The sequence below is a fragment of the Salvelinus namaycush genome, chromosome 37 (genome assembly GCF_016432855.1).
Source record: "Salvelinus namaycush isolate Seneca chromosome 37, SaNama_1.0, whole genome shotgun sequence".
NCBI lineage: Eukaryota > Metazoa > Chordata > Actinopteri > Salmoniformes > Salmonidae > Salvelinus > Salvelinus namaycush.
Genome location: NC_052343.1, coordinates 3836248 through 3864080, shown reverse-complemented (window position 1 = coordinate 3864080; position 27833 = coordinate 3836248). Strand labels below are relative to the sequence as shown.

General features: G+C 42.9%; 1 protein-coding gene across 1 annotated transcript; it reads left to right on the top strand.

Annotated features, from left to right (window-relative positions):
• Positions 1-55: 55 nt before the first annotated feature.
• Positions 56-17927, top strand: LOC120031573 (failed axon connections homolog). Its single transcript, XM_038977381.1, has 6 exons — positions 56-312; positions 3904-4039; positions 4271-4467; positions 12798-13015; positions 16984-17100; positions 17578-17927. The coding sequence occupies exons 1-6, from the start codon at positions 56-58 to the stop codon at positions 17925-17927; spliced, it is 1275 nt and encodes a 424-aa protein (XP_038833309.1).
• Positions 17928-27833: the final 9906 nt, after the last annotated feature.

The window sequence follows — 27833 nt, the reverse complement described above, 5'->3', positions numbered from 1 at the left end:
AAGCCGATAGCGGTTTGCGGGAGGACGCAGGCGCCACGCGGCGATTGATAAGAGTATGTGGGGTTCTGGTTTCGCCTCGTCCCGACCGTGTGTGGTTGAACTCGGGCGGAATCAAAGCGTGTCCTTGGGGATATGTGGTTCCGATGAGCCTCACTCTCTTTATGGTTATATCATCGCAATCCCTTTACGGGACTACGGTGGGATCATGTCAGGATTGGGGTCGGATTCCTGGTGGAAGAAGACCATCTATATCACCGGTGGTGCCCTCCTCGCCGCTGCTGCCTACCTATTGCACGAGCTGCTCGCCATCAGGTAGGCAATACAATGGCAAAAAATATGCTACAAATGACATACTCTGCAACGGTATTGGTTCACATGATCAAATGTGTGCATTTGTGTGATGTTTAGGCTGTGTTTTGCGTAGGCCTAATATACAATATTCGCAATAATGATCTAAAATGATATAGCCATTCATACCCTCGGGGAATGGGCTGGGCGTGCACACTTGCTGTCACCTCTGAACAGCTGCTCTTGACAGATCTCTGAATAACAGGATATTGCTGTCGTTTGTTTACATTTGTTCATATATTCGCGGAATCATCTGTTCTTGCACTGTGGGCTCGATTGTACAGCTGTTTGATGATATCGTTCCCAAGGAGGCAAGGACAGGTGATGGGGAAAAAAATATTGGAAAGTGGAAAATCACGCGTCAGGTCTTGTGCCATGTATTGAGCGTCAATATGAATTTCTCTAGCGCTGCAGCAGTGGTGTCAGAATGTTTAGTGAAAGCGGACGTTTTGTAGCCTACTGTTGAATGAAATGCGTCTGGTTTAATCTTTGAGAGGGAAGATTAATCCAGGCCTATTGTTAACGTAATGAATGGCGCTACTGTCCCCACGCAGTCCTCAGTCAAGCATTTAGGCCTATGGTACATTCTGTAACGGTGGCTCCATATAATCTGTCACACACTCTAAGAGGACTAGTTTTTGCATTTCCTAATTTGGAAACATTGTTGAATCACGTCGCATACGCCTACCACTGTCATGCTTCTACCATAGAAAACTACATTTTGACAGTAAATCTGCAGCATGTGTGTTACTCTATGCCACCCCTTTGAGTGCCTCTTCTCAAAGGAACTCCCTGATTCTAGGCCTAAGTACAATAGTGTTTCTTTTACACGGTCCAGAATTTCCGCACCATTGGAAAAATGGACTGAGACGTAGCCTACGTCGTTTCGAGGGTTTCGCACCACGGTTGTATGGACAGGGACATTTTGTGGGAATGTGAGTTGTTTATTCTTGTCCTGCGCTGTCCTGCGCAAGACTATTGTACCGAAAACCTAGCATATACATTTTATTAGCCAAAGTAGGCTATCATTTATATACATGTCATATTTATTTCCAGAAATTAATTTGACATTTCAAGGCGTTACAAAATGCCTGATGATGTAATTGACTTTGGATGGAGTCCATTCCTGCTTTCTTGGACATGTGTGGCTATAATTCATCAAATGAATTTAGGTAAGAACTAGAGTAATTGCAAGGCAGCACACCCCTGCACTGGAGGCTGTTTAATTATTAAAGCCAAAAGAGCTGTCTATGTCAGTCACCCACACCCACCGTTTAAAAACTGTGGGGTAGAAATGTGAGGACTCTTATCAGATTTTCACAAGCATGATTAACCTCCCAGGTCTTGATTTCAAGGGTAGTAGAGGATTGAAATAGAAGTTCAGACAAATCCTAGAGTTTCTTCTGCGGTAGGCCCATTGAATACCATGGAGTCAGTAATATGGTGACGAGTTTACCCTCTCAATATCTATCTCATTATCTTCAAATTGTGTATTGTATCTGTGTATTCTTGTGTGCATGAGTGTTTAGACGGGTGACTTAAATATAGTGAGGGGACAGGTTGTTCTAGGGCAATTCGACAGCATCAGAATTACACTTTGACTTAAATTGTGAAACATTTTCAAAAATCTATGCCAACCAAAAACATTTGATTTGAAAGTTTAACAAACCATACAACTCTATGCACAATGACTACTTTGAAGATTTCACAAACTCACATTTACTGGAAGAACTGTGCAGATGCAAAGTTTTGTAACAGAAAAATCTCCTTCGGTTTTTTAATGCGACCATGTTTTCCAAAAAACGGTTAATTTATCTTAATTCTGAGCAGATCTGCAGAAAGAATGGGGTGTCAGCTATGACATGGCTCCTTGAGTTAGAATAGTTTTGTTTGTTATTGAGCTACAGTAGGTGAAGTGGATTTACAACTGGTAATATAATTACAGTAACTAAGTTACATAATGGGTCCATGATCTGTACTACACAAACATGTATCATTATGGATATGAATATCATTCTTTTCATGGTGGTGTATCCTGAATAGGTAAACAAATGTAGAAATATGCAATATCCTTATTTTGCATATTTGGGTATTATTCTACACAGTGGATATTATTGTATTGAGCTCCACCCCCCCCAAACAAGACCACATTTGGTTGGTCCGGACCAGACCGAATCTGAAACGATCATAGACGTCAATGTTTCACAAGTTTGGACATCACAGTAGAGCACATTACAGTAGAGTTCAGTACGGTACAGTACACCACCTGTACTGTGCTCTACTGTACTGTGCTGTCCAAACTTGTGAAACATAAACATCTTTGATTGGTTCAGATTTGGTCTGGCCAGGACGGACTGACCAAATTCCAACTACTTTTCAATGTCCATGGATGTCCGGTGTCGGTCGGTGCCCAGTGGGTGAGGATGCTTGTTACAGTAAATGGAAAGAGGGTAGGTTTCAGTAAGAGACGTGACATTAACTGGAGAGAGAGAGAGCAGCAGAGAGAAAGGGAGGGGTTGTCCAGACTGTTTTCACAGTCTTGCTTTGACCTGAGATACTGTGAATAATGACAAGATGGTCTTGTCTCCGACCTAACAATGGGAGTTGTTGTCCCAAAGGCGGGAAGGCAGGCAGTCTGCTTGTCGTGGACAGATTTTGACAGGAGTAAACCCTCTCGCTTTGCCTCTTCCTCTCTGATTTGACCAACAGGGGACGGAAAGGGAAAAACACTGTTATGAGCTGAACATAACAGTATGCCAGTGGAAGGGAGGACAGTAGCAGGTGACCCAAGTGTGATGTGACTAGTATGATTTCCCATTTTAGCCAATTCAATTGCAGTAATTCTGTTGCTGATTTTGCAGTAATTCCGTTACTGATTTGGTAACAGAATTCCGAGTTTTAATTACTTAATTCATAGACCAACTTGAAAAACACTAACTACTTGGTAGGTCTACCTTTACTTGTTACTTCTGTGAAATGTCATTATCCTCCCTCGTGATGAAGAGAAATTAGGAAACATCTTAAAGATATGTGGGTTTTTGGTAACGAAATGTATAGATGCCTTAATTTTTTATTTTTTATATAGACTCTTCGCTTTCATTTGACACACAATTTGACATGCTTCAATGAACTTCACATGTTGGTGCTCATCGGCCCTTGTATGGAAATGCCCTCTGTAACACAGAGCTCAGGGAATTGAAGAATAGTTCCTCTCGCTGCTATGTCACCATGCTATAATATGCACCAGGTGAGATCCCATCCTCCCAGTCAGATTACTAAGAGCCAGAAACAGCGCCGCAACCAATCTTACTCTCTCCTCTCTGATCTCCAATTAGGGTTGATGTTATGATATTGTTCTCACAAGCACAAGCTGACCTGGGAATAGCTGTACTGTTGTCACAGAAACGTTGATCACTTTTAAAGTGGCTGCCACAGAGATAACACTTGTTTTCAAGTATTTTATCTCATGGGGGCCTCCCACCCGTGTAGTTTGCTGTTGCCTCAGTACAGCACACCTTTTCAGCTGGCCTTTTTTTCTCCCCGGGTGTTTTCCAGGAAGGAGCAGGAGTTGGACTCTAAAGATGCCATCATCCTCCACCAGTTCTCCAGGCCACACACGGGGGTCCCCAGCCTCTCACCATTCTGCCTCAAGATGGAGACCTACCTACGCATGGTTGACCTGCCCTACCAGGTACAATAGTCTGTGTATGATAAAGTAGAACTTGAAAAGTACTGGTTTCCTGCACACAGATTATGCCTACATTCCTGGACTTAAAAGCACTTTAAATTGAAATTCTCCTTAGGCATTTTTTTTATGTTCAGGGATTCATCTGAGTCTGGTAAACCAGTCCTACATATTCGGATACAACTAGAGTGTGTCAATTTCCCAGTGCTGAACCCCATTCTGTTCTCCCCCTTGCAGAACTACTTTGATGGGAAGCTCTCTCCGCAGGGCAAGATGCCATGGATTGAGTATAACCGGCAGCAGGTGTCGGGGTCAGAGTTCATCATTGACTTCCTGGAAGAGAAGCTGGGCGTCAACCTCAACAAGAACCTCAGTCCCCAGGAAAGAGCCGTGTCCCGGGCTGTCACCAAGATGGTGGAGGAGCACCTCTACTGGTGACTCAGTCAATTAATATACCCACGGGTCCTCCAAAGCTACATTGGTGTAACTCCGTATGTCACAGCCATTCCCAAATTGCTCCCTACCCTCCCCCTTGGCCCGTAACCCTTGATGTTAGCATGTCTGAAGAGTTTAGATATGTACACTAAATATACAAATGTATGTGGACACCCCTTCAAATTAGTGGATTCAGCTATTTCAGCCACACCCGTTGCTGACAGGTGTATAAAATCGAGCACACTGCCATGCAATCTCCATAGACAAATATTGGCAACAGAATGGCCTCACTGAAGAGCTCAGTGAATTTCAACATGGCACCGTCATAGGATGCCACCTTTCCAACAAGTCAGTTCGTCAAATTTCTGCCCTGCTAGAACTGCCCCGGTCAACTGTAAGGGCTCTTATTGTGAAGTGGAAACGACTAGAAACAACAACAGCTCAGCCATGATGCGGTAGGCCACACAAGCTCACAGAACAGGGCCGCCAAGTCCTGAAGCGCGTAGCTCGTAAAAATCGTCTTTCCTCGGTTGCAACACTCACTTACCGAGTTCCAAACTGCCTCTGAAAGCAACTTCAGCACAAGAACTGTTCGTCAGACGCTTCATGAAAAGGTATCCCATGGCCGAGCAGCCGCACACAAGCCTAAGAACACCATGCGCAATGCCAAGCGTCGGTTGGAGTGGTGTAAAGCTCCCCGCCATTGGACTCTGGAGCAGTGGAAAAGTGTTCTCTGGAGTGATGAATCACCATTCATCCTCTGACAGTCCGACAGACGAATCTGGGTTTGGCAGATGCCAGGAGAACGCTACCTGCTCCAATGCATAGTGCTAACTATAAAGTTTGGTGGAGGAGGAATAATGGTCTGGGGATGTTTTTCATAGGTCGGGCTAGGCCCCTTAGTTCCAGTGAAGCGAAATCTTAACGCTACAGCAGACGATGACATTCTACGATTCTATGCTTCCAACTTTGTGTCAACAGTTTGGGGAAGGGCCTTTTCTGTTTTAGCATGACAATGCCCCTGTGCACAAAGCGAGGTCCATACAAAAATGGTTTGCTGAGATCGGTGTGAAAGAGCTTGACTAGCCTGCACAAAGCCCTGACCTCAACCCCATCGAACACCTTTGGGATGAATTGGAACGCCGACTGCGACCCAGGCATAATTGCTCAACATCAGTGCCCGACCTCACTAATGCTCTTGTGACTGAATGGAAGCAATTCCCCACAGCAATGTTCCAACATTAGTGGAAAACCTTTCTAGAAGAGTGAAGGCTTTTATAGCAGCAAATGGGGGAACAACTCCACATTAATGCCAATGATTTTGGAATGAGATGTTTGACGAGCAGGTGTCCACATACTTTTGGTCATGTAGTGTATAAGCAGTGTAGTGGTAAAGTTTCCACCATATTGCTTCCACCTTACAGATCTGCAGAGATTGAAGGGTTAGGGCCAAGGGGAGGGTTGGGAATGAATTGGGACTGGCTAAGCTCACTGACTATAGTGTTCCCAAGTGGTCATCCACACAGCTACATTACCGATTTACTTACAGTAAATAGAAGGGTGGGACTCTACATTATCGTTGAGTCACTGCTGGGCATCTGTACTGGTGAGGCTTCTGCTGGGAAGTCATCGATCCTGCATTCCAAATGGCACCCTATTCCTGATATAGTGCACTACTTTGTAAGGAATAGGGTGCTTTTTTGGATGCAGGCTGAGCCTTTCCTGGTTGGGGCCCAGGGATCTAAAAGCATTTGTTTCTGAGCATGAATGTCAAAGAAAAGAGGGAGATGCATACATGCTCATCAAGGTCTTTTCTACAATATTTACAGGGTGAGAAATCAGTCAGTAACATGTTTCTGTGCATCAGAACTTGTGAATCTCATTCAGAACCAGAGCCATGAATTGGAGGGGGGCGGGGGTTCCATAATATTGCTCTGCAGCTGTAGAGTAAGGGTTATTCATATCACTCTCATGTCCACTCCCTTTCTCTTGCTCTCTCTTTTCTCTGTTTTTCTCCTGTCTTCTTTTTCCCTGATCACCTCCTTCTCTACTCCCTCTCCTCTTTCCCCCTCCCTCTCGCAGGCTGCGTTTACTATCGATTACATTATTAATGGATGTGCAGGACTATGGGGCTGCTTGTTGCTCTGTTTGGCCAGCTGAGGTTAGCAGCATGGGTCACAGCGTGCTGAGATCATATACAGCTCTTCAGGCCCGTAAATTAGCATGATTGATGTTGCTATGACAACGCGAAGAGGAAGGCTGCTCTGTGACAGAGATATGCCTCAGGGCCCAGATTCACAAAACCTTCTTAACCACTAGGCTACCTGCCGTCCCTACACTCTAACCACTAGGCTACCTGCCGCCCCTACACTCTAACCACTAGGCTACCTGCCGTCCCTACACTCTAACCACTAGGCTACCTGCCGCCCCTACACTCTAACCACTAGGCTACCTGCCGGCCCTACACTCTAACCACTAGGCTACCTGCCGCCCCTACACTCTAACCACTAGGCTACCTGCCGTCCCTACACTCTAACCACTAGGCTACCTGCCGCCCCTACACTCTAACCACTAGGCTACCTGCCGGCCCTACACTCTAACCACTAGGCTACCTGCCGCCCCTACATTCTAACTATAGACTTATGAAGAAAGTTAAGCAAAGTTGATATTCCTCAAAGTTTATTGGAAATGTATTGCTATATTTCTTATGTTTCTCCTTAAGCAAAAAGTTAAGAAGAAATTAGATTATTGCAAATACAATTTGGGGTTTTGTTCTTAATTCCAAGAAAGCTAAACCCTTAAATGCAGGGCAGTGAGAGACTAAGCTCACGAAAGCAATTGAACATGTTTAATTCACTCACTTATTTTAAACCCAAGAACATCTTAGAACAGTCTAATCTCTGTAGGAAATATGTTAACACGATTGGCATTAATAGCTAGCTAAATCGGTTGCCTAGCAACAAACATCTTACGAAGATTCCTCAGAAGATATTGGAGAAGTTTGTAAGAAAATCTTGAAATCTAAAGATATTGTTTAGGAATTTCACTTACGAATTATCTTATGAACTTCTTTATTTTTTTTCTTAGGAAGCTTTTGCGTAAGAAGTGTTTTGTGAATCTGGGCCCTGGTCTGTGAGATTGTGCTGTTTGTTCACAATGTACGTGTACTGTATATTAAGTTCAGTGCCTGGTTTAGTAAAGATTGTCATTTTGTCTTCCATTCCTATTGTGTCGAGCTTGAGTTGTTATAAGTAAGAGCACTGTTTAATGATATTGAAATCATTTAAATAGTTATGATTTGATCTCAGGCTGATCTCGGGTTTGTCTGGTTTAGCCCCTGAAGCAAATTTTCCCTCGGATTCTTTTCAAGACAGCTCAATCTTTTTTGTCTAGAGAGCTGACTGTTAATTATCACAATACATTCATTCAAATGAAATCAAAGTTTATTTGTCACGTGCGCCGAATACAACAGGTGTATTCAGGCAGCTTTGCCCCAGTGATGTACTGGGCCGTACACACTACCCTCTGAAGTGCCTTGCGGTCGGAGGCCGAGCAATTGCCGTACCAGGCAGTGATGCAACCGGTCAGGATGCTCTCGATGTTGCAGCTGTAGAACCTTTTGAGGATCTCAGGACCCATGCCAAATCTTTGTAGTTTCCTGAGGGGGAATAGGCTTTGTCCTGCCCTCTTCACGACTGTCTTGGTGTGTTTGGACCAATCTAGTTTGTTGTTGATGTGGACACCAAGGAATTTGAAGCTCTTAACCTGCTCCACTACAGCTGCGGCGATGAGAATGGGTACGTGCTCGGTGCTCCTTTTCCTGTAGTCCACAATCATCTCCTTAGTCTTGGTTACGTTGAGGGATAGGTTGTTATTCTGGCACCACCCGGCCAGGTCTTTGACCTCCTTCCTATAGGCTGTCTCGTCGTTGTCGGTGATCAGGCCTACCACTGTTGTGTCGTCAGAAAACTTAATGATGGTGTTGGAGTCGTGCCTGGCCATGCAGTCGTGACGGGTGAACAGGGAGTACAGGAGGGGACTGAGCACGCATCCCTGGGGAGCTCCAGTGTTGAGGATCAGGGTGGCAGATGTCTTGCTACCTACCCTCAACACCTGGGGGCGGCCCGTCAGGAAGTCCAGGATCCAGTTGCAGAGGGAGGTGTTTAGTCCCAGGATCCTTAGCTTGGTGATGAGCTTTGAGGGCACTATGGTGTTGAACGCAGTTGAAGTCGGAAGTTTACATACACTTAGGTTGGAGTCCTTAACTCAATTTCAACCACTCCACAAATTTCTTGTTAACAAACTATAGTTTTGGCAAGTCGGTTAGGACATTTTTCCAACAATTGTTTACAGACAGATTATTTCACTTATAATTCACTGTATCACAATTCCAGTGGGTCAGAAGTTTACATACACTAAGTTGACTGTGCCTTTAAACAGCTTGGAAAATTCCAGAAAATGATGTCATGGCTTTAGTTAATTGTACCTGTGGATCTATTTCAAGGCCTAACTTCAAACTCATTGCCTCTTTGCTTGACATCATGGGAAAAATCTAAAGAAATCAGCCAAGACCTCAGAAACTTTTTTGTAGACTTCCACAAGTTTGGTTCATCCTTGGGAGCAATTTCCAAACGCCTGAAGGTACCACGTTCATCTGTACAAACAATAGTAAGCAAGTAAAAAAAACGCAGCCGTCATACCCCTCAGGAAGGAGACGCGTTCTGTCTCCTAGAGATGAACTTACTTTGGTGCGAAAAGTGCAAATCAATCTCAGAACAACAGCAAATGACCATAACGGACCCTCCACCTCCAAATCGATCCCGCTCCAGAGTACAGGCCTCTGTGTAACGCTCATTCGTTCAACAATAAACGCGAATCCGACCATCACCCCTGGTGAGACAAAACCGCGACTCGTAAGTAAAGAGCACTTTTTGCCAGTCCTGTCTGGTCCAGTGACGGTGGGTTTGTGCCCATAGGCGACGTTGTTGCCAGTGATGTCTGGTGAGGACCTGCCTTACAACAGGCCTACAAGCCCCCAGTCCAGCCTCTCTCAGCCTATTGCGGACAGTCTGAGCACTGATGGAGGGATTGTGCGTTCCTGGTGTAACTCAGGCAGTTGTTGTTGCCATCCTGTACCTGTCCCGCAGGTGTGATGTTCAGATGTACCGATCCTGTGCAGGTGTTGTTACACGTGGTCTGCCACTGCGAGGACGATCAGCTGTCCGTCCTGTCTCCCTGTAGCGCTGTCTTGGACGTCTCACAGTACGGACATTGCAATTTATTTCCCTGGCCACATCTGCAGTCCTCATGCCTCCTTGCAGCATGCCTAAGGCACGTTCATGCAGATGAGCAGAGACCCTGGGCATCTTTCTTTTGGTGTTTTTCAGAGTCAGTAGAAAGGCCTCTTTAGTGTCCTCTAAGTTTTCATAACTGTGACCTCAATTCCCTACGGTCTGTAAGCTGTGAAGGTCAGTTTTATTGCTTCTTTAATCAGAATAAAAGTTTTCTGCTGTGCTAACATAATTGCCAAAGGGTTTTCTAATGATCAATTAGCCTTTTAAAATGATAAACTTGGATTAGCTAACACAACGTGCCATTGGAACATTGGAGTGATGGTTGCTGATAATGGGCCTCTGTACGCCTATTTAGATATTCCATTTAAAAAAGTCAGCCGTTTCCAGCTACAATAGTCATTTACAACATTAACAATGTCTACACTCTATTTCTGATCAATTTGATGTTATTTTAATGGACAAAAGATGTGCTTTTCTTTCAAAAACAAGGACATTTCTAAGTGACCGCAAACTTTTGAACGGTAGTGTGTGTGTATGTATGTATGTGTTATGCTGATGAATGAGGACCCAAAAGCGACGTAATAGTAACAGAGTCTTTATTCCAGTAATAAACAAATAATGATTCTCCTGGATATTATCAATGGTCAAATCCTCTCGTCAATAGAGAGGAACGACTGGAGACGCGACCACAGACTGCAGGTCGCTTCAGGAAGGCACTGGCCGTAGCTGACATAGACACCTGCTCACACGCAGCATCTGAAGAAGGCAAAGAACACGACAGGGCGGAACAAGGACACAGGAACAGCAAACATCAAACAAGAATCCGACCAGGCAGAAGCGGAAAACAGAGGGAGAAATAGGGACTCTAATCAGAGGGCAAAATAGGGGACAGGTGTGAAAGAGTAAATGAGGTCGTTAGGAGAATGAGAAACAGCTGGGAGCAGGAACGGAACGATAGAGAGAGAAAGAGGGAAAGAACCTAATAAGACCAGCAGAGGGAAGCACAGGGACAAGACATGAAGATCAAAGACAAAACATGACAGTATGTGTATATATACAGTCATGGCCAAAAGTTTTGAGAATGACATAAATATTAATTTTCACAAAGTTTGCTGCCTCAGTTTGTATAATGGCAATTTGCATATACTCCAGAATGTTATGAAGAGTGATCAGATTAATTGCAATTAATTGGAAAGTCCCTCTTTGCCATGCAAATGAACTGAATCCCTCAAAAACATTTCCACTGCATTTCAGCCCTGCCACAAAAGGACCAGCTGACATCATGTCAGTGATTCTCTCGTTAACACAGGTGTGAGTGTTGACGAGGACAAGGCTGGAGATCACTCTGTCATGCTTTTTGAGTTCGAATAACAGACTGGAAGCTTCAAAAGGAGGGTGGTGCTTGGAATCATTGTTCTTCCTCTGTCATCCATGGTTACCTGCAAGGAAACACGTGCCGTCATCATTGCTTTGCACAAAAAGGGCTTCACAGGCAAGGATATTGCTGCCAGTAAGATTGCACCTAAATCAACCATTTATCGGATCATCAAGAACTTCAAGGAGAGCGGTTCAATTGTTGTGAAGAAGGCTTCAGGGGGCCAAGAAAGTCCAGCAAGCGCCATGACCGTCTCCTAAAGTTGATTCAGCTGTGGGTTCGGGGCACCACCAGTACAGAGCTTGCTCAGGAATGGCAGCAGGCAGGTGTGAGTGCATCTGCACGCACAGTGAGGCGAAGACTTTTGGAGGATGGCCTGGTGTCAAGAAGGGCAGCAAAGAAGCCACTTCTCTCCAGGAAAAACATCAGGGACAGACTTATATTCTGCAAAAGGTACAGGGATTGGACTGCTGCGGACTGGGGTAAAGTCATTTTCTCTGATGAATCCCCTTTCCGATTGTTTGGGGCATCCGGAAAAAAGCTTGTCCGAAGAAGACAAGGTGAGCACTACCATCAGTCCTGTGTCATGCCAACAGTAAAGAATCCTGAGACCATTCATGTGTGGTGTTGCTTCTCAGCCAAGGGAGTGGGCTCACTCACAATTTTGCCTAAGAACACAGTCATGAATGAAGAATGGTACCAACACATCCTCCGAGAGCATCTTCTCCCAACCATCTAGGAACAGTTTTGTGTCTAACAATGCCTTTTTCAGCATGATGGAGCACCTTGCCATAAGGCAAAAGTGGTAACTAAGTGGCTCTGGGAACAAAACATCGATATTTTGGGTCCATGGCCAGGAAATTCCCCAGACCTTAATCCCGTTGAGAACTTGTGGTCAATCCTCAAGAGGCGGGTGGACAAACAAAAACCCACAAATTCTGACAAACTCCAAGCATTGATTATGCCATCAGTCAGGATGTGGCCGAGAAGTTAATTGACAGCATGCCAGGGCGGATTGCAGAGGTCTTGAAAAAGAATGGTCAACACTGCAAATATTGACTCTTTGCATCAACCATGTAATTGTCAATAAAAGCCTTTGATACTTATGAAATGCTTGTAATTATACCTCAGGATTCCATAGTAACATCTGACAAAAATATCTAAAGACACTGAGGCAGCAGACTGAAAATTAATATTTGTGTCATTCTCAAAACTTTTGGCCACGACTGTGTGTGTGTGTGTGTGTGTGTGTGTGTGTGTATATGTATATATATATGGATTGGAAATGCAGACAATTACGTTGATGGAAGCTACAATCTATCTGCATATTAAAGCAGTTATTGAGACCGTTATTCTGTCCTTTCTCTCAGCTGCCTGTCTCCCTGCCACCCTGTTTTACTGCCTACTGGGCTGCTAGAGGCCTACAACACAGTGTATTTTAGGCAGCCTGGATTCACCTGGTCAGTCTGTCATGGAAAGAGCAGGTGACACAGTGCACACAGTGTATGTGTTTCCATATGACTATACTACCACTGGGTTAATAACCTGTGTTATGCTTGTGTAACTATACAAGACGATAGCTTACTGCCAGTCGACAACCTGTCTGTGTGTTTTCTATATAAGACTGTACCATAACCTGTATATTTGTGTTTCTAAACAGGACAATAGCCTATTGCCAGTGGGTAGACAACCTGGAGGAGACCCAGAAGATGCTGTCAGTCACTGGTCCTCTCAGTGACATGCTAAAGTGGATCCTCGGCCACCTGAACAGCAGCATGGTGCACAGGGAGATGTACGGCCATGGCATCGGACGCTTCTCCAAGGAGGAGGTTTACAAGCTGATGGAGAAGGACATGCGCACACTGGCCGAACTGCTCGGTATGTATGGAGCGGTACAGGTGGATGGGATCCCAAATCAACCTATAGGCACTACCCTTAGGCCTAGGCACTTGTGTAGATATGAGAGGATCGGACAGGTGTAAGCAATCTAGCGAAAAGTCTACCTGGCCCATCAGAGTGCAAAATGGAGCAACAACCATATTGCTTACAGCGGTCCAATCCACTCAGATCTACACAAAAACCCAGGTGGTAGGGACTAGGGGTTGATTTGGGATTCAGGGAGAGACTAGGGGCAATTGAAGAACAACTGATGATGTAGCCAATTTCTCAACGCTCTCACAGTATTGTCAGTGTTGAGGAATTGGCTACTGGTGGAGATATGAGGAACAATGGGAAAGGAAGGCTTCCTAATCATCCGGTATCAATTATAACATGGGGTCAGTTGAAGTTCACTGTAAGATTGACTTTGTTGTGGGGTATGTCCTTTATGCAGAGCTCCATTTTACCCTCTTCCACTCTAGTGGTGAGACACTGTATATGCACTGTGCTTCCAACTACAATATGTGTTTGAAATGTATTTTAGTCGGGGAAAGAGCAGATGTCTATTGATTTTAGCAGAATCTCTTTGCAAGGTGGTAAACTATAGTGTAATATGTGCAATCTGAATTTACTTTATAATGCTTTGAATATAAGCCCCCCCCATGCACCAACAACCAACAAAATGAACAAAAGACAGACAAAGGAAAACAATGCAAAAAACATTTTTAAACAATTGATGAGCTTTTCTTCGTAATCTACTGGAGAACCATTTAGGGTTCAAGTAGAACTTTTGAATAAGTGAAGCTTTTAGAGAGAGGTTTAGTGCTTTTATATTTCATAATCTCAACCCACCCAGTTCATATTAATTATAGAGAGAGGCACACTTTATCTTGTCTGGTTTAACGTCTCAGATGAAGTGAAATGTTTTTTGCTCATATGATTTGAAAAACGAATCATCAGGAGTAGGCAGCGCCATAAGTAAGTGAGTAAACTGAGATTTGACTAAGGAGTTAATCGGGGCAATTTTCACATAAATAGTTGCAGGATCTTGTCAATTTTTACAAGTTTTCTATTGAAATTCATTATAGAGAGCTCATTTTATATATTTTGTGAAATGAATACCAAGTATGTCTACTTCACCGTCAGCCCATTTTATAGGTAAACTGCAGGGTAATGTAAACATTTAATTTTTTTTAAAGATCCAATATGTAATATAGTACACTCATAATTAGGTTTGAGTCCAGAACAGTTATCTAGAGCTTCAATGAGATATTGCAAAGATCGGACTCTTTTTTTCAATTTTGCCTAAAATGACATACCCAAATCGAACTGCCTGTAGCTCAGGACCTGAAGCAAGGATATGCATATTCTTGATACCATTTGAAAGGAACAGTTAAGTTTGTGGAAATGTGAAATTCATATAGGAGAATATGACACATTAGATCTGGTAAAAGATAATACAAAGAGAAAAAAAACGTATTTTAGTTTTTTGTTTTATCACCTTTGAAATGCAAGAGAAAGGCCAATATATGACTTAGGAATCTAGGCGCAATTTAGATTATGGCCACTAGATGGCACCAGTGTATGTGCAAAGTTAGACTGACACAATGAACCATTGCATTTCTGTTCAAAATGTTGTATCAAGACTGCCCAAAAGTGCCTAATTGGTTTATTAATACATTTAAGTTCATAACTGTGCACTCTCCTCAAACAATAGCATGGTATTATTTCACTCTAATAGCTACTGTAAATTGGACAGTGCAGTTAGATTAACAAGAATTTAAGCTTTCTGCCCATATCAGATATGTTTATGTCCTGGGAAATGTTCTTGTTACTTACAACCTCATGCTAATCACATTAGCCTACGTTAGCTCAACCGTCCCGTGGGGGCAAAACCAATCCTTTAGAGGTTAATATAAAACTTGGATGTCGAGTGAGTTTCCTGTAAACCGTATATGTTATATTTATTTTCTTTTAGCCACGTAAAGACTGATCTTTTTTAAATAATTTGCTAAACCATTAGAATTTTAACTGGCTATACTTATTTTACCCCTTACCATACCTAGATACTATTCTCAGTCTAAATTTACCATAATTAGTGCTTGTAAGGTTACTGCCGTAAGAGGTATTATGACGGTCAAAATTTGAGATTTCAAATGTCTGATATTTAGAATTCAAGAAACAGGTTCTAGCAATATGCGTTTTATTCCCTTGCCTGTTTGCCTGTGATCCAATGCCACAGATGTTAGAACATTTTGTAAAAATATTGTGTGTAGTAAATCTGAGTAGGTTGATGTGTATGATATTGGATGTGATTTAGTGAGAGTGTGTACGATGTCTGGATAAGAGTACAACTATCAAGTGTGATGTCTAAATAAATAATAACCCAGCCAATTTGCATGGTTGAGTGTTTGTGTGTAACATGAAGTGAGTATAGCCTTAGTATTCAAGATGATAACTGTAATCCATATCGCATCACCATCCTAGTTGCATCATAATTACCTTTAACAGAATTTTCATAGAAAACATCCCAGCATTTCCATAGCACTTGACATTTCACATGATCACGAAAGAGACCTTGCATTGCTATAGAGACGGCTTCACTACAGTACAAATGTATCCCATACAATATGTTGTTATTATTCCCCAATGTCGCTGTTCTGATACCTTCCCCTTGCTTGTTGTAAACATAGATAAACATGTAGACAAAGACATAGAAAAGATAGATAAACAAAAAAACATATTCAATTATAGAAAAGTTCTCGACAATAGTGAGAGGTAGAGAGAGAGATCAAGTGTGTGTGTATTCATATCAACTTCATAGTTTTCAGATATTTTTACAGTTCCCATACTTTTCTTTTCGTAACCTGACGTCCTCGTACAATTTAGTACAGCCACTGTGTCATGGAGCTGTCTCGGAAGAGCTGTCCATCTATAAAGTGTGTGTCCCCAATGAGAAAGGCACGCTTACCCTTCTCCCGCCTCTGCTCTGTACAGGATACAGCCTCTTCGGACGTTCGTTTATCTCCCGGGGAAATTGGTCATTGAGACCGAATTTGGTCCATTTAAGCTCCCTTTCCCTGCTTTTGATCAGCTCCTTTTGTTTGTGGTGTTCAACTTTTGCGATGATAGGTCAGGGGACTCTTGGTCTTGTCGCTCCAAGTCTGTGCACTCGATGGAAAGCCACCTTGTTTACAGTCTCTAGAGAGGAAGTTTCAAGGCGGATTGCATGAACTCTCTGATCACCCCCTCTGGATTATTGGATGCGTCCTCAGGAATCCCAGAAAATAGTAGATTTTCACTCATGCTGCGGCTTTGTATGTCTAGTAGCGACTCCCTCACCACCCTGTTTTCCCTGAGTAGACAATCCATGTTGGAATCGATAGTTACTTTGGCTGAGATTGCCTTGTTCTCTCCCTGAAGCGGGAGAATTTCACTCTGGCTAAACTCCGAACTCCCACGCAGCCCTGCTATCGCCTCACACAACTTTTCAAGTGTTGCATGGTTACCTGCAAGAGCATTGTCCTCTACATAAACGGTAAGTAAATCGTCCGTGTCTATAGATGAATCTGTCTTTCTTTTTTTTGTCGGGTTAGAATATTTTGTGAGTTAGCCGGATCTTTCCACGCTGGAGTAGGTTGTTCCTCCATAGCAAAAAGCTGTTGACACTAGTCGATTTCCCTCCGGATCTCCTTAGTATCCAGGTTGGCTCTGATCTGCAACCAGTTGTTTACAAATGTTTTAAACGTTGCGTCTTTCCCACGACGACAGAAGATGTAACCATGAGTTGCAAAATGCGCAATCCCACTTCCATACAAAGTTGCTTTCGCTGTTTTGTTTGTAATTTACAGGCTGCTCCGTGTAGAGTCTGAGGCACTCAGCAGGCTTTTCTTATTGTGTTCTCTTATAGTTTGCTGATGGTTGGTTTGATATATGTTACTGACCCCAGCTGTTCATCTGTCCTGCAGGAGATAAGAAGTACTTCATGGGACCTAAAATGTCGACAGTAGACGCTGCTGTGTTTGGTCACCTGGCCCAGGCCATGTGGACACTACCCGGCACACGTCCTGAACAGCTCATCAAAGGTCAGTTCAATCTCTCAGCCTCTGTGAAATGTTTTACTCGTACTCACAATACCAAAGCATCATAATTGATTGATTTTGAAAGTGTGCATTGTGATTGTGTTACTGTTATGTTGTTATCGGGATTGTATTACAAATTCTGTACCTAATGTATTATTCTATAGATTTAAAGGCAGGTGTAGAATAGGATGCAATGTCCTCCTTTTTTATCCAAGTGTACTTGCCTACTTCTTCCACTAGATGACAGTGAAAGACTGTAATGTGCAGTGTTGTTGCACATTTGCTGGTCATGGTTTCAGTCTTTAGAGAATGTTTGATCAGAGATCAAAGACCAGTCTCTTTTCATTTTCGAACTGTACAAAATCTGACAATCAAAGTTTGAGTAGGAAATCAAAGGATACTCTGACACTGTTGTACATTTTCTTTGAGTACTGATGTTGGAACCTGTACCTCCTCTATTCCCTGTCCACTGTGTTTTAGGCGAGCTCGTCAACTTGGCCATGTTCTGTGAGCGCATGCGGAGAAAGTTCTGGCCTGAGTGGTTTGTGGACATAGAGGACCTGTACTATGACGGCGCAGACACTGACAGCAGCGAGGGCTCTCCTACATGCCTGATGGACTTTGGCCTGTTCTCCCGGACAGACACCATGGAGGAGAGTGAAGCCTCTGACAAACACACACACTCACACACTCACTCCCCCGATACGGACCACTCGCTGTTCGACTCAGACGTGGGCACGGGCTCGGAGAACGAGCCGCGGCTCAAGTGTGACCCTCCTAGTCCTGACCCTCCTAATTCTGCCCCTTCCAGCCCCAGTCCCAACCCTTGACCCACCCTCATCCAGGGAGGTGGGGTGGTTTTGGCTGAGGCGGTCAGACGGCCGGAACTTCAAACTAATCAGGGCGCTGCTATCTGGATTGGCATCATAGAGCTGCGGAACACGGAGGCACAGTTCTCGCTTCTGCTGCTGCCTCTCGCTCTCTTTCAGAGATCTGTGCTCGCACATGGAGGCACAGTTATATTCCATGACGACTAAAATACTATATCCTAACAATGTAATATCAGTGCGCTCAGAGAAACTGGGTATTTATATGCAGAGCGTATAAGTCGAACCTCATGTTACATGCGTTACATTATGATTTCCTCACCCCTAGTGATGGGGACATTGCCAATGTGTCACAATCACAGACATTGCCTTATTTGTGTCAGTTGTCCCAGGGTACAGACTAGTGTGCAACATTATGAGAGAGATTGTTGGTGGAACCAGTTAGTGGTGTGTCTGTCCATGGAATACAGACAACAGGGCTGTTTCTTAGAAATGTAGCCAGTGAAAGAGAGACCAAGATGATGGTAGCAGAAACATGAAATCACTGGTTTTTAGAGAACAGGGGTCAGTCATTTGCTAAGACTTGGACACATATTGTAAAGTGATTATATATAAAGAGTCTGCTTACTATGGCGGCTGCTCTAGTCTGTGTCTTACTAGCGGTGGGCTATTCTACAGTCCTATGGTTTGTGGCTTGCTGCTGAGCATCAGCCATAATCACTGGCCTTTCCATCAACTCTGTGTCTAACTTCACTCTAGTAAAGGAGATTGGGATACGCAAAAGGAACTGGAGATGTAACACTCTTGTCCGAGTACACTTACCAGTACAGGCTGGTTGTAGAGCCGACTCTTGTATCTCACCACTAGAGGGTGCTCTATCTATACATTCATCCTGCTGTCTATTTAGCTCTATGGTCTCGAGTCCTGCAGTTTTTGCCACTTGGAATGTTAAAGGCCCAGTGCAGTCAAAACGTGATATTCCTGTGTTTTATACCGTTGAAGTTGGAAGTTTACATACACTTGGGTTGGAGTCATTAAAACTCGTTTTTCAACCACTCCACAAATTTCTTGTTAACAAACTATAGTTTTGGCAAGTCGGTTAGGACATCTACTTTGTGCATGACACAAGTAATTTTTCCAACAATTGTTAACAGACAGATTATTTCACTTATAATTCAATGTAGCACAATTCCAGTGGGTCAGAAGTTCACATACACTAAGTTAACTGTGCCTTTAAACAGCTTGGAAAATTCCAGAAAATGATGTTATGGCTTTAGAAGCTTCTGGTAGGCTAATTGACATCATTTCAGTCAATTGGAGGTGTACCTGTGGATGTATTTGAAGGCCTACCTTCAAACTCAGTGCCTCTTTGCTTGACATCATGGGAAAATCTAAAGAAATCAGCCAAGACCTCAGACTTTTTTTTTACACCTCCACAAGTCTGGTTCATCCTTGGGAGCAATTTCCAGATGCCTGAAGGTACCACGTTCATCTATACAAACAATAGTACGCAAGTATAAACACCATGGGACCACGCAGCCGTCATACCGCTCAGGGAGGAGACTCATTCTGTCTCCTAGAGATGAACGAACTTTGGTGCAAAAAGTGCTAATCAATACCAGAACAACAGCAAAGAACCTTGTGAAGATGCTGGAGGAAACAGGTACAAAAGTATCTATATCCACAGTAAAACGAGTCCATCATCAACATAACCTGAAAGGCCGCTCAGCAAGGAAGAAGCCACTGCTCCAAAACCGTCATAAAAAAAGCCAGACTACGGTTTGCCACTGCACATGGGGACAAAGATTGTACTTTTTTGAGAAATGTCCTCTGGTCTGATGAAACAAAAATAGAACTGTTTGGCCATAATGACCATCGTTATGTTTGGAGGAAAAAGGGGGAGGCTTGCAAGCAACATCTCAAGACATCAGTCAGGAAGTTAAAGCTTGGTCGCAAATGGGTCTTCCAAATGACCAATGACCCTAAACATACTTCCAAAGTTGTGGCAAAATGGCTTAAGGACAACAAAGTCCAGGTATTGGAGTGGCCATCACAAAGCCCTGACCTCAATCCCATAGCAAATTTGTGGGCAGAACTGAAAAAGCGTGTGGGAGCAAGGAGGCCTACAAACCTGACTCCATTACACCAGCTCTGTCAGGAGGAATGGGCCAAAATTCACCCAACTTATTGTGGGAAGATTGTGGAAGGCTAGCCAAAACGTTTGACCCAAGTTAAACAATTTAAAGGCAGTGCTACCAAATACTAATTGAGTGTATGTTAACTTCTGACCCACTGGGAATGTGATGGAAGAAATAAAAGCTGAAATAAATTATTCCCTCTATTATTATCCTGACATTTCACATTCTTAAACTAAAGTGGTGATCCTTACTGACCTAAGACAGGGAATTTTTTACTAGGATTAAATGTCAGGAATTGTGAAAAACTGAGTTTAAATGTATTTGGCTAAGGTGTATGTAAACTTCCGACTTCAACATTATATATTTCCACACTGAGATTGGAATGATATTGTGAAAATGATGATAATGCCCTTTTAGTATAACAGCTGTTTGAAAAGACTGTCTGAAATTTCAGTCTGTTTTGGTGGGATGGAGTTTTGGCCTGTCTGGTGACATCAGACCAATAAGAATAGACCATTAGGAAATAGAGTTCCAAACCTGTCTGCCAATAACAGCTAGTTTTCAGTTTTCCCCTCCCCACCCAGACCACTCCCAGACAATCCTAGCTAAATTTTTGCTTGAGAATTTGCTCTTTGCTAAGAAGCTGTTTTTGTTTCTTGTTGGCCATTTTAATTGAAAACAATCACAGTAAGGTACTTAAATGTTACCCAGAAATAATTATATATTGTGATAAAAACAGCTGCATTTGTTTTCACTTCAGTATTAACACCAAACTAATACAGAAAGTTACTGAAACAGAATGGAAAGGCCCATTTGTAGCAAGTAGTGTTATCCTTTTATGTGTGTGTGTGTGTGTGTGAGAGAGAAAGAGACCGGAAAGATGATAGTGGGCTGTAATATGACTACATTACCAGGTATGGTATAAGCCGTAGTGCACAGAAATTATGAAGAGAGGGGTTGAATATGAATCGTGAATGCAGGTTTGATTTTGCTTTCTTTACTCAGTAACTCACTTATTTGAAAACGGTGCCAGCACTTTTTTAAATTTAAATTTGTCATTAACTTAAGTTAGCAATGTTTTATCGTTTGTATCTTTATTGCTCTCAAGGAGAGATATATGTTTTTTGCAATATTTTTGTTGTCATGTTTTAAAATGGGAAAAACTAACGCACCTAGGACGCTGGGGATTGTCATGATAAGATGGTATGGCCAAATGAATGGAATGAGACATGTACAGTACATCAAGGACACCGGTCACTGGATGTCTGTGTTGTAGCTAGGCATTTAAGTTGGAATATTGATAGGTGTGTATCAGGATGAGCCTGAGAGAAGATCATATTTATTCGCAAAGTTGCAATGTCAAAGTAAATAGTTGTTTGCAAAGGCACACAGACAAAAGACCAAATAAAATAGTAAATTGTCAATCTGCTAGGATTATGCTCACCCTAACTCCCAATGATGACACATAAAATTGCAAAAACAATGGGGACCAAGATGTGGATCTGTCTAAACCTTTGCCCAAGTGTCTTTTTAATTAGACTTTTTGTGTCTGTAATTGAGAAAATATTTTTGAGGGAGTTTGATTGAATTGCGTTGTCTTATTGTTGAAAAAAAAAAAGAAAGATTTCGAAGCATGAGTGGACCAGACCCGCAATGAGAGAACAGCAGAAGCGGCGCTATCGAATGGGGCAGAGCTGCCTCCAGAACCTGATTCATCCCCCAAAAAACATCAACCTGCGTTATATTATTGGGATGTGTTTTCACCATTCTACATATGAATAACTCATGTCAGTGCGACTGCTTTGTCAAGCTATATTAGAACAAGCTATTTCCTGCTAGTGGAAACATTACATTGCGGGGGAAATGTACGTAAGTGTGATAAACTCATGAATCCACTGTAACATACATGTCCAATTATGATAACCCGTAGGTGAGGTGGCTGTATGACAATGATTACTCTCACTGATTCAATTAAACAATAGCTGTGACAATTTAAAAGAAATGATCTTTGTATGAGTTGTGTTACTGTGTGTCTGAACGGTGGTATTTTTTTACCGTAAATGTACTAAATTTGGGGATTCAGTATTTATAATAATTTATTTCACAATTATTTTCACCTCTAACATTATTTGCTTGTGTACATATATTAGCATTATACATATTAGTACCCTATATTATTACTCTGCATTTATTGTGTGTGTTTGGGTCTGTGTGTGTTTAGCATGTGAGCCACAGTGTTTTCAATCAGGCTAACGAGTGGCAGGCATCCAGGCGCGGAGGCGGGCTGATTAAGGCTCTGCCAGGCGCTGGAGGCAAGGAGAGGAGAGGTGGAGGAGAGAAAGCTGGGGCTTGGTGAGAGGGGGCTGTGTGGTGGTGGTGGTGCTGGGCTGGGGGAGAGGGGAGCGGGCCACGGATCAGGAACCAGGATCCCCAGGGATGGAGCAGGTGTATGCTGCGAGCGAGGCCTTTGGGCCCGAAGGGGCACACAGAGCTTAAAACAATCTGCACAGCTCCCTTTTTTAATTTTCCTTTTCTGAAACACCCCACCTCTCTCACTGCCTCTCTTTTCTTTCTCTCTGCCCCCTCTCTTTATTTTTCTCACTCTCTCTCTCTCTCTCCTTAGCCCTCTCCCTCTCTCTCTCATGCTTAACAGATCAGTGCTCCACAAAGAGGGATAAACACAGAGGAAAATTAAAAAGGGAACTCCCTTGGCACACCAAAACAAATTAGAGCAAACAAATTACACTGAGTCAACACACAAACACTGGAGCATCTGTGGCTCTGGACTGACTGAGGGGAGCTGGTGGCATCCTTAACCTCAGACACCACCATTACAGCCACCATACAGTACAGTACTGTGCGCTCTCTCAAACCAACCCGCACACTCTACACTCTCGTAGAGTTACACTAACAAACTTTAACAGATTAACTCCAACTATCAAATTTACAAAAGAAATTAACATATATATATATATATAGATAGTTAGGTATGCCATGACTGTGCATTCACAACTACAGAATGAATCCGAGATTGTTAGCTCAGTATATTTAAGAGTAGCCCATACACGTGACATATATAAGAGGTATGAGAAGTTAGTGGTATGTTAGTATTTCAGAGAAAAAATGTGTATGTTTCAAAAAGTGGTTATAGGAGTGAGTTGCACAATTTGTGCTTGAATCGTAATGTGGGTGAATTCAAGTCCTAATATATGATACATATGTTATGAGATTTTATGATCATTTTTAAGTTAAAGTTCTGTCTGTACATTTCATTAACCATGGCTAAATTCACTGTATATCAACATATTCAAGCATATTGATCTGTTCCACTGTGAGTGTGAATGTGTGTGTTTTTTTTATGGTTTTGGCTGGCCCTTCCCTTGGCCCTCTGGCAGTGGCAGTGACCCGTCCATCTGCCTTCCACTGTCTGTCTGGGGCCCTGGGGGACAAGGGCCACTGTGGCCTCCGGGCCAGCTGGTCATCCTCCAGAATCACCCCTCTGCCAGGTGGGTCCCAGTGGGCCCCGATGGACCCCGGGACACGTCACAGTACCTCCACAACCAACACAGTACACCCACAACCAGCCGCCTGCCGCAGCCCCCACAGGCTCAGGTGTTCCCCACAATGCCTGGGTTCAGGGGGACTTGACACCAACAGGTGGCGCTGTTTTCTTTACTAATTACACCTTTATTTATTCATTGGCATGTGGAGGCTTCCAGATGACTTTGACCACCCCACTCGTTCATGGGATAGGTGTGTGTGTGTGTGAGCATGCGTGCATGTACAGTACCAGTCAGAAGTTTAGACACACTTAATTATTATCTTTATTTTTACTATTTTCTACATTGTAGAATAATAGTGAAGACATCACAAATATGAAATAAAACATATGGAATCATGTAGTAACCTAAAAAAGTGTTAAAAAAATTCTAGATATATTTTATATTTGAGATTCTTCAAATGGCCACCCTTTGCCTTGATGACAGCTTTGCACACTCTTGGCATTCTATCAACCAGCTTCACCTGGAATGCTTTTCCAACAGTCTTGAAGGAGTTACCACATATGCTGAGCAGTTGTTGGCTGCTTTTCCTTCACTCTGCAGTCCAACTCATCCCAAACCATCACATCGGGTGATTGTGGAGGCCAGGTCATCTGATGCAGCACTCTATCACTCTCCTTGGTCAAATAGCCCTTATACAGTCTAGAGGTGTGTTGGGTCATTGACCTGTTGAAAAACAAATGATAGTCCCATTAAGCAGAGTGTGCCTTGAATTCTAAATAAATCACAGACAGTGTCACCAGCAAACCACCACCACACCATCACACCTCCTCCATGCTTCACGGTGGCAACCACACATGCAGAGATAATCTATTCACCTATTTAGCATCTCACAAAGACATTGCAGTTGGAACCAAAAATCTCCAATTTGGACTCATCAGACCAAAGGACAGATTTCCACCGGTCTACTGTCCATTGCTCATGTTTCTCGGCCCAAGCAAGTCTCTTCTTGTTATTGGTGTCCTTTAGTAGTGGTTTCTTTGCAGCAATTCGCCTATGAAGGCCTGATTCACGCAGTTTCCTCTGAACAGTTGATGTGTCTGTTAATTGAACTCTGTGAAGCATGTATTTGGGCTGTAATTTCTGAGGCTGGTAACTCTAATGCACTTATCCTCTGCAGCAGAGGTAACTTTGGGTCTTCCTTTCCTGTGGCGGTCCTCATGAGAGCCAGTTTTATCATAACGCTTGATGGTTTTTGCGACTGCATTTGAAGAAACTTTCAAAGTTCTTGAAATTTTCCCCATTGACTGACCTTCATGTCTTAAAGTAATGATGGACTGTCGTTCATCTTTGCTTATTTGAGCTATTCGTTCCATAATACGGACTTAGTCTTTTACCAAATAGGGCTATCTTCTGTATACCAACCCTACCTTGTCACAACACAACTGATCGGCTCAAACACATTAAGAAGGAAAGTTGTCATCAAGGCGAAGGGTGGCTATTTTGAAGAATCTTAAATATAAAATATATTTTGATTTGTTTAACACTTTTTTGCTTACTACATGATTCCATATGTGTGTTATTTCAAAGTTTTGATGTCTTCACTATTATTCTACAATGTAGAAAATAGTCAAAAATAAAAAGCCTTCAATGAGTAGGTGTGTCCAAACTTCTGACTGGTACTGTATGTGTGTGTGTTTATAAACAGTGCCCTCTGTGATTATTGGGACAGTGACAAATGTTTTCTTCTTTTGTTTCTATACTCCAAAAGTTTGGATTTGAAATCAAACCATGACTATGAATTTAAAGTTCCGACAGTCAGCTTTATTTTGAGGGTATTTTCATCCATATTAGGTGAGCCGTTTAGAAATTACAGCACCTTTTGTACATAGTCCCCCACTTTTAGGGGACCAAAAGTATTGGGACAAATTCACGTATGTGTATTAAAGTATTTTGTCCCATATTCATAGCACGCAATGACTACACCATAGCACACAATGACTACACAAATGTGTTGGATGCATATTTGCTGTTTGTTTTGGTTGTATTTCAGATTACTATGTGTGCTCGTGCTCATGATTAAATGTGGCATTTGTACATATTGTATGAACTATATGGGGTACCATAGAGGGTCTTCATACAACATAGTGTATGTAATGTATTGAGTAAGCCCGTAGGTTTTTATTTACAGACTGTCATGGTAAACCTTAAGAGTATTTTGCCACTCTATGAGCCTTTCATACGTGGCTCTTTCTATCAGCAGATCTAGTTGTTTCTCTATGTCACTTGGTCTGTGGGGATGATTCAACCACTAATATACTTTGAGGTTAGTGACTCTAATGTTAACTTCTCCTCTGGGAGAAAGAAAAAAGAGGGCAGAGAGAAAGTGAGAGAGCGAGAGAAAGAGGAAAGGAGAGAGAGAAAGAAAGAAAGAAAGCGAGAGACTAAGAGTTCAGGCCTTTATACCCCAGCGCAGAGCACAGACAGAGATACCACTATGGACCAGGCCCTATCATGGCTTCCCTTCTGTTGGCCCATTATCTCTCTCCCCACGCTGCACTCCCCTTCTCTTCTTCCCTCCATCCATCCTTCCCTTCCCCATGATGTTATCTTCTGCTGCTTATGCCCTAATACCCCAATTGTTGGGCTCTAACAACAATAATTAGCAATCCCAAACGAGACTGAGGGGCAAATTTAACAGCTTTTTTCTCATGTTTTTTCTCTCTTTTTTTTCCTGAAGAGCAGAGGGATATTGGCAAAGCCTCTTTAAACTCTCTGGCTTTGTGGGGGATTATTTTTGTGCCGAGATCCTGGCGGGTGTTTTTGTTTTTTTCCTTCCTGTTTGTGGTGGCAGACGCGCTAGGTAAACAGTTTGTGTCACACTCGATTGCGTTTTAGAAATTAAAAAATGAGGGAATGACAATGGGTCGGGGATGGGGACACTGACACCATAAGACCTGGGCTCTTTGGGGACCAATGGTACGTGTCCTGACAGAGTGGCCCTCACAGCCAGAACAATGCCGGGTCCCGTCCTTCAGAGTACGCTCCCAGTTCCCAGTCTCTAGCACTATCTACGCTAGGCCATCTGTCTCGCTCTCTCTTTCTCTCCTCCTCCTCTCCTCCTCTTTTCTCGGTCTGGAATGGCAGTGGATTTGAATGTGTCGAATGTGGCTCAATTATTCAGCTGTTTACAAACACAGTTAGGCTGGAGGTGTGTGTGTGAGTGTATGTGTGTGTGCTCTGCTGATATTGCGGAATTCCCCTGGTGGTGCAGGGCTGTGTCTGTGTCATTCAGAGCTCAGGTCTAGAGAAAACACATTCTCCTAATACGTGTCTGCTGTGCAGTTTAGACTTTGGAGGTGTCTGAGGGTTTAAATGCATAATAGTGTATTTCAGTCTCCATGGTTTATACAGAGATGTTTCACAGTTGTGTTGGTTTATAGTAGCCCCAGATGATTGGATGACAGTGTACAGTTTGCTTCTATCGTCAAGATGGTTCAGTAGTCAGACCCACAGCAGTTTAAATGGTATTGAAACTCCACAGAGGGGTAATGGTGTCTGTGTATGACAGGGCTCTCCAACCCTGTTCCTGGAGAGCTACCCTCCTGTAGGTTTTCGCTCCAACCCCAGTTGTAAGTAACCTGGTTCAGCTTATCAACCAGCTAATTATTAGAATCAGGCGTGCTAGATTAGGGTTGGAGTGTAAACCTACAGGACGGTGGCTCTCCAGGAACAGGGTTGAGAGCCTTGGTCCCTGAGCTGACAAGGTAAACATCTGTCGTTCTGCCCCCGAACAAGGCAGTTAACCCACTGTTTCTAGGCCATCATTGTAAATAAGAATTTGTTCTTAACACACTTGCCTAGTTAAATAAAGGTTAAATAAAAAAATGAATATATATAGTACAGGTTGGTATGACGACCTATAGAGGCATTGTTTTACTACAGAACAGTGACCTGTTGCTATTAGCAGAACCCCGCTGACCCCACTAATGTCAGAGAAGACATGTATAGAGGACTGTACTGCACTCACATTTAAATACCAAAAGACATTTTAATTTCCCATCTATGGGTGAAGCACAGTGCATTTATACCTACGTGCCTCACCCACCTGGGTTGTATTCACGAGGCACAACAGACTAAAACAGGAAGGGACAACCTGGATATGTCCATTTAAAAAAAACGTTTGTTTCCATTTTCCGTTGCAAATGTTTTTCTACGTTTTGCTACAGTGTGCACTAATGAATACAACTCAGGTTTCTCTCCTTGTCTCC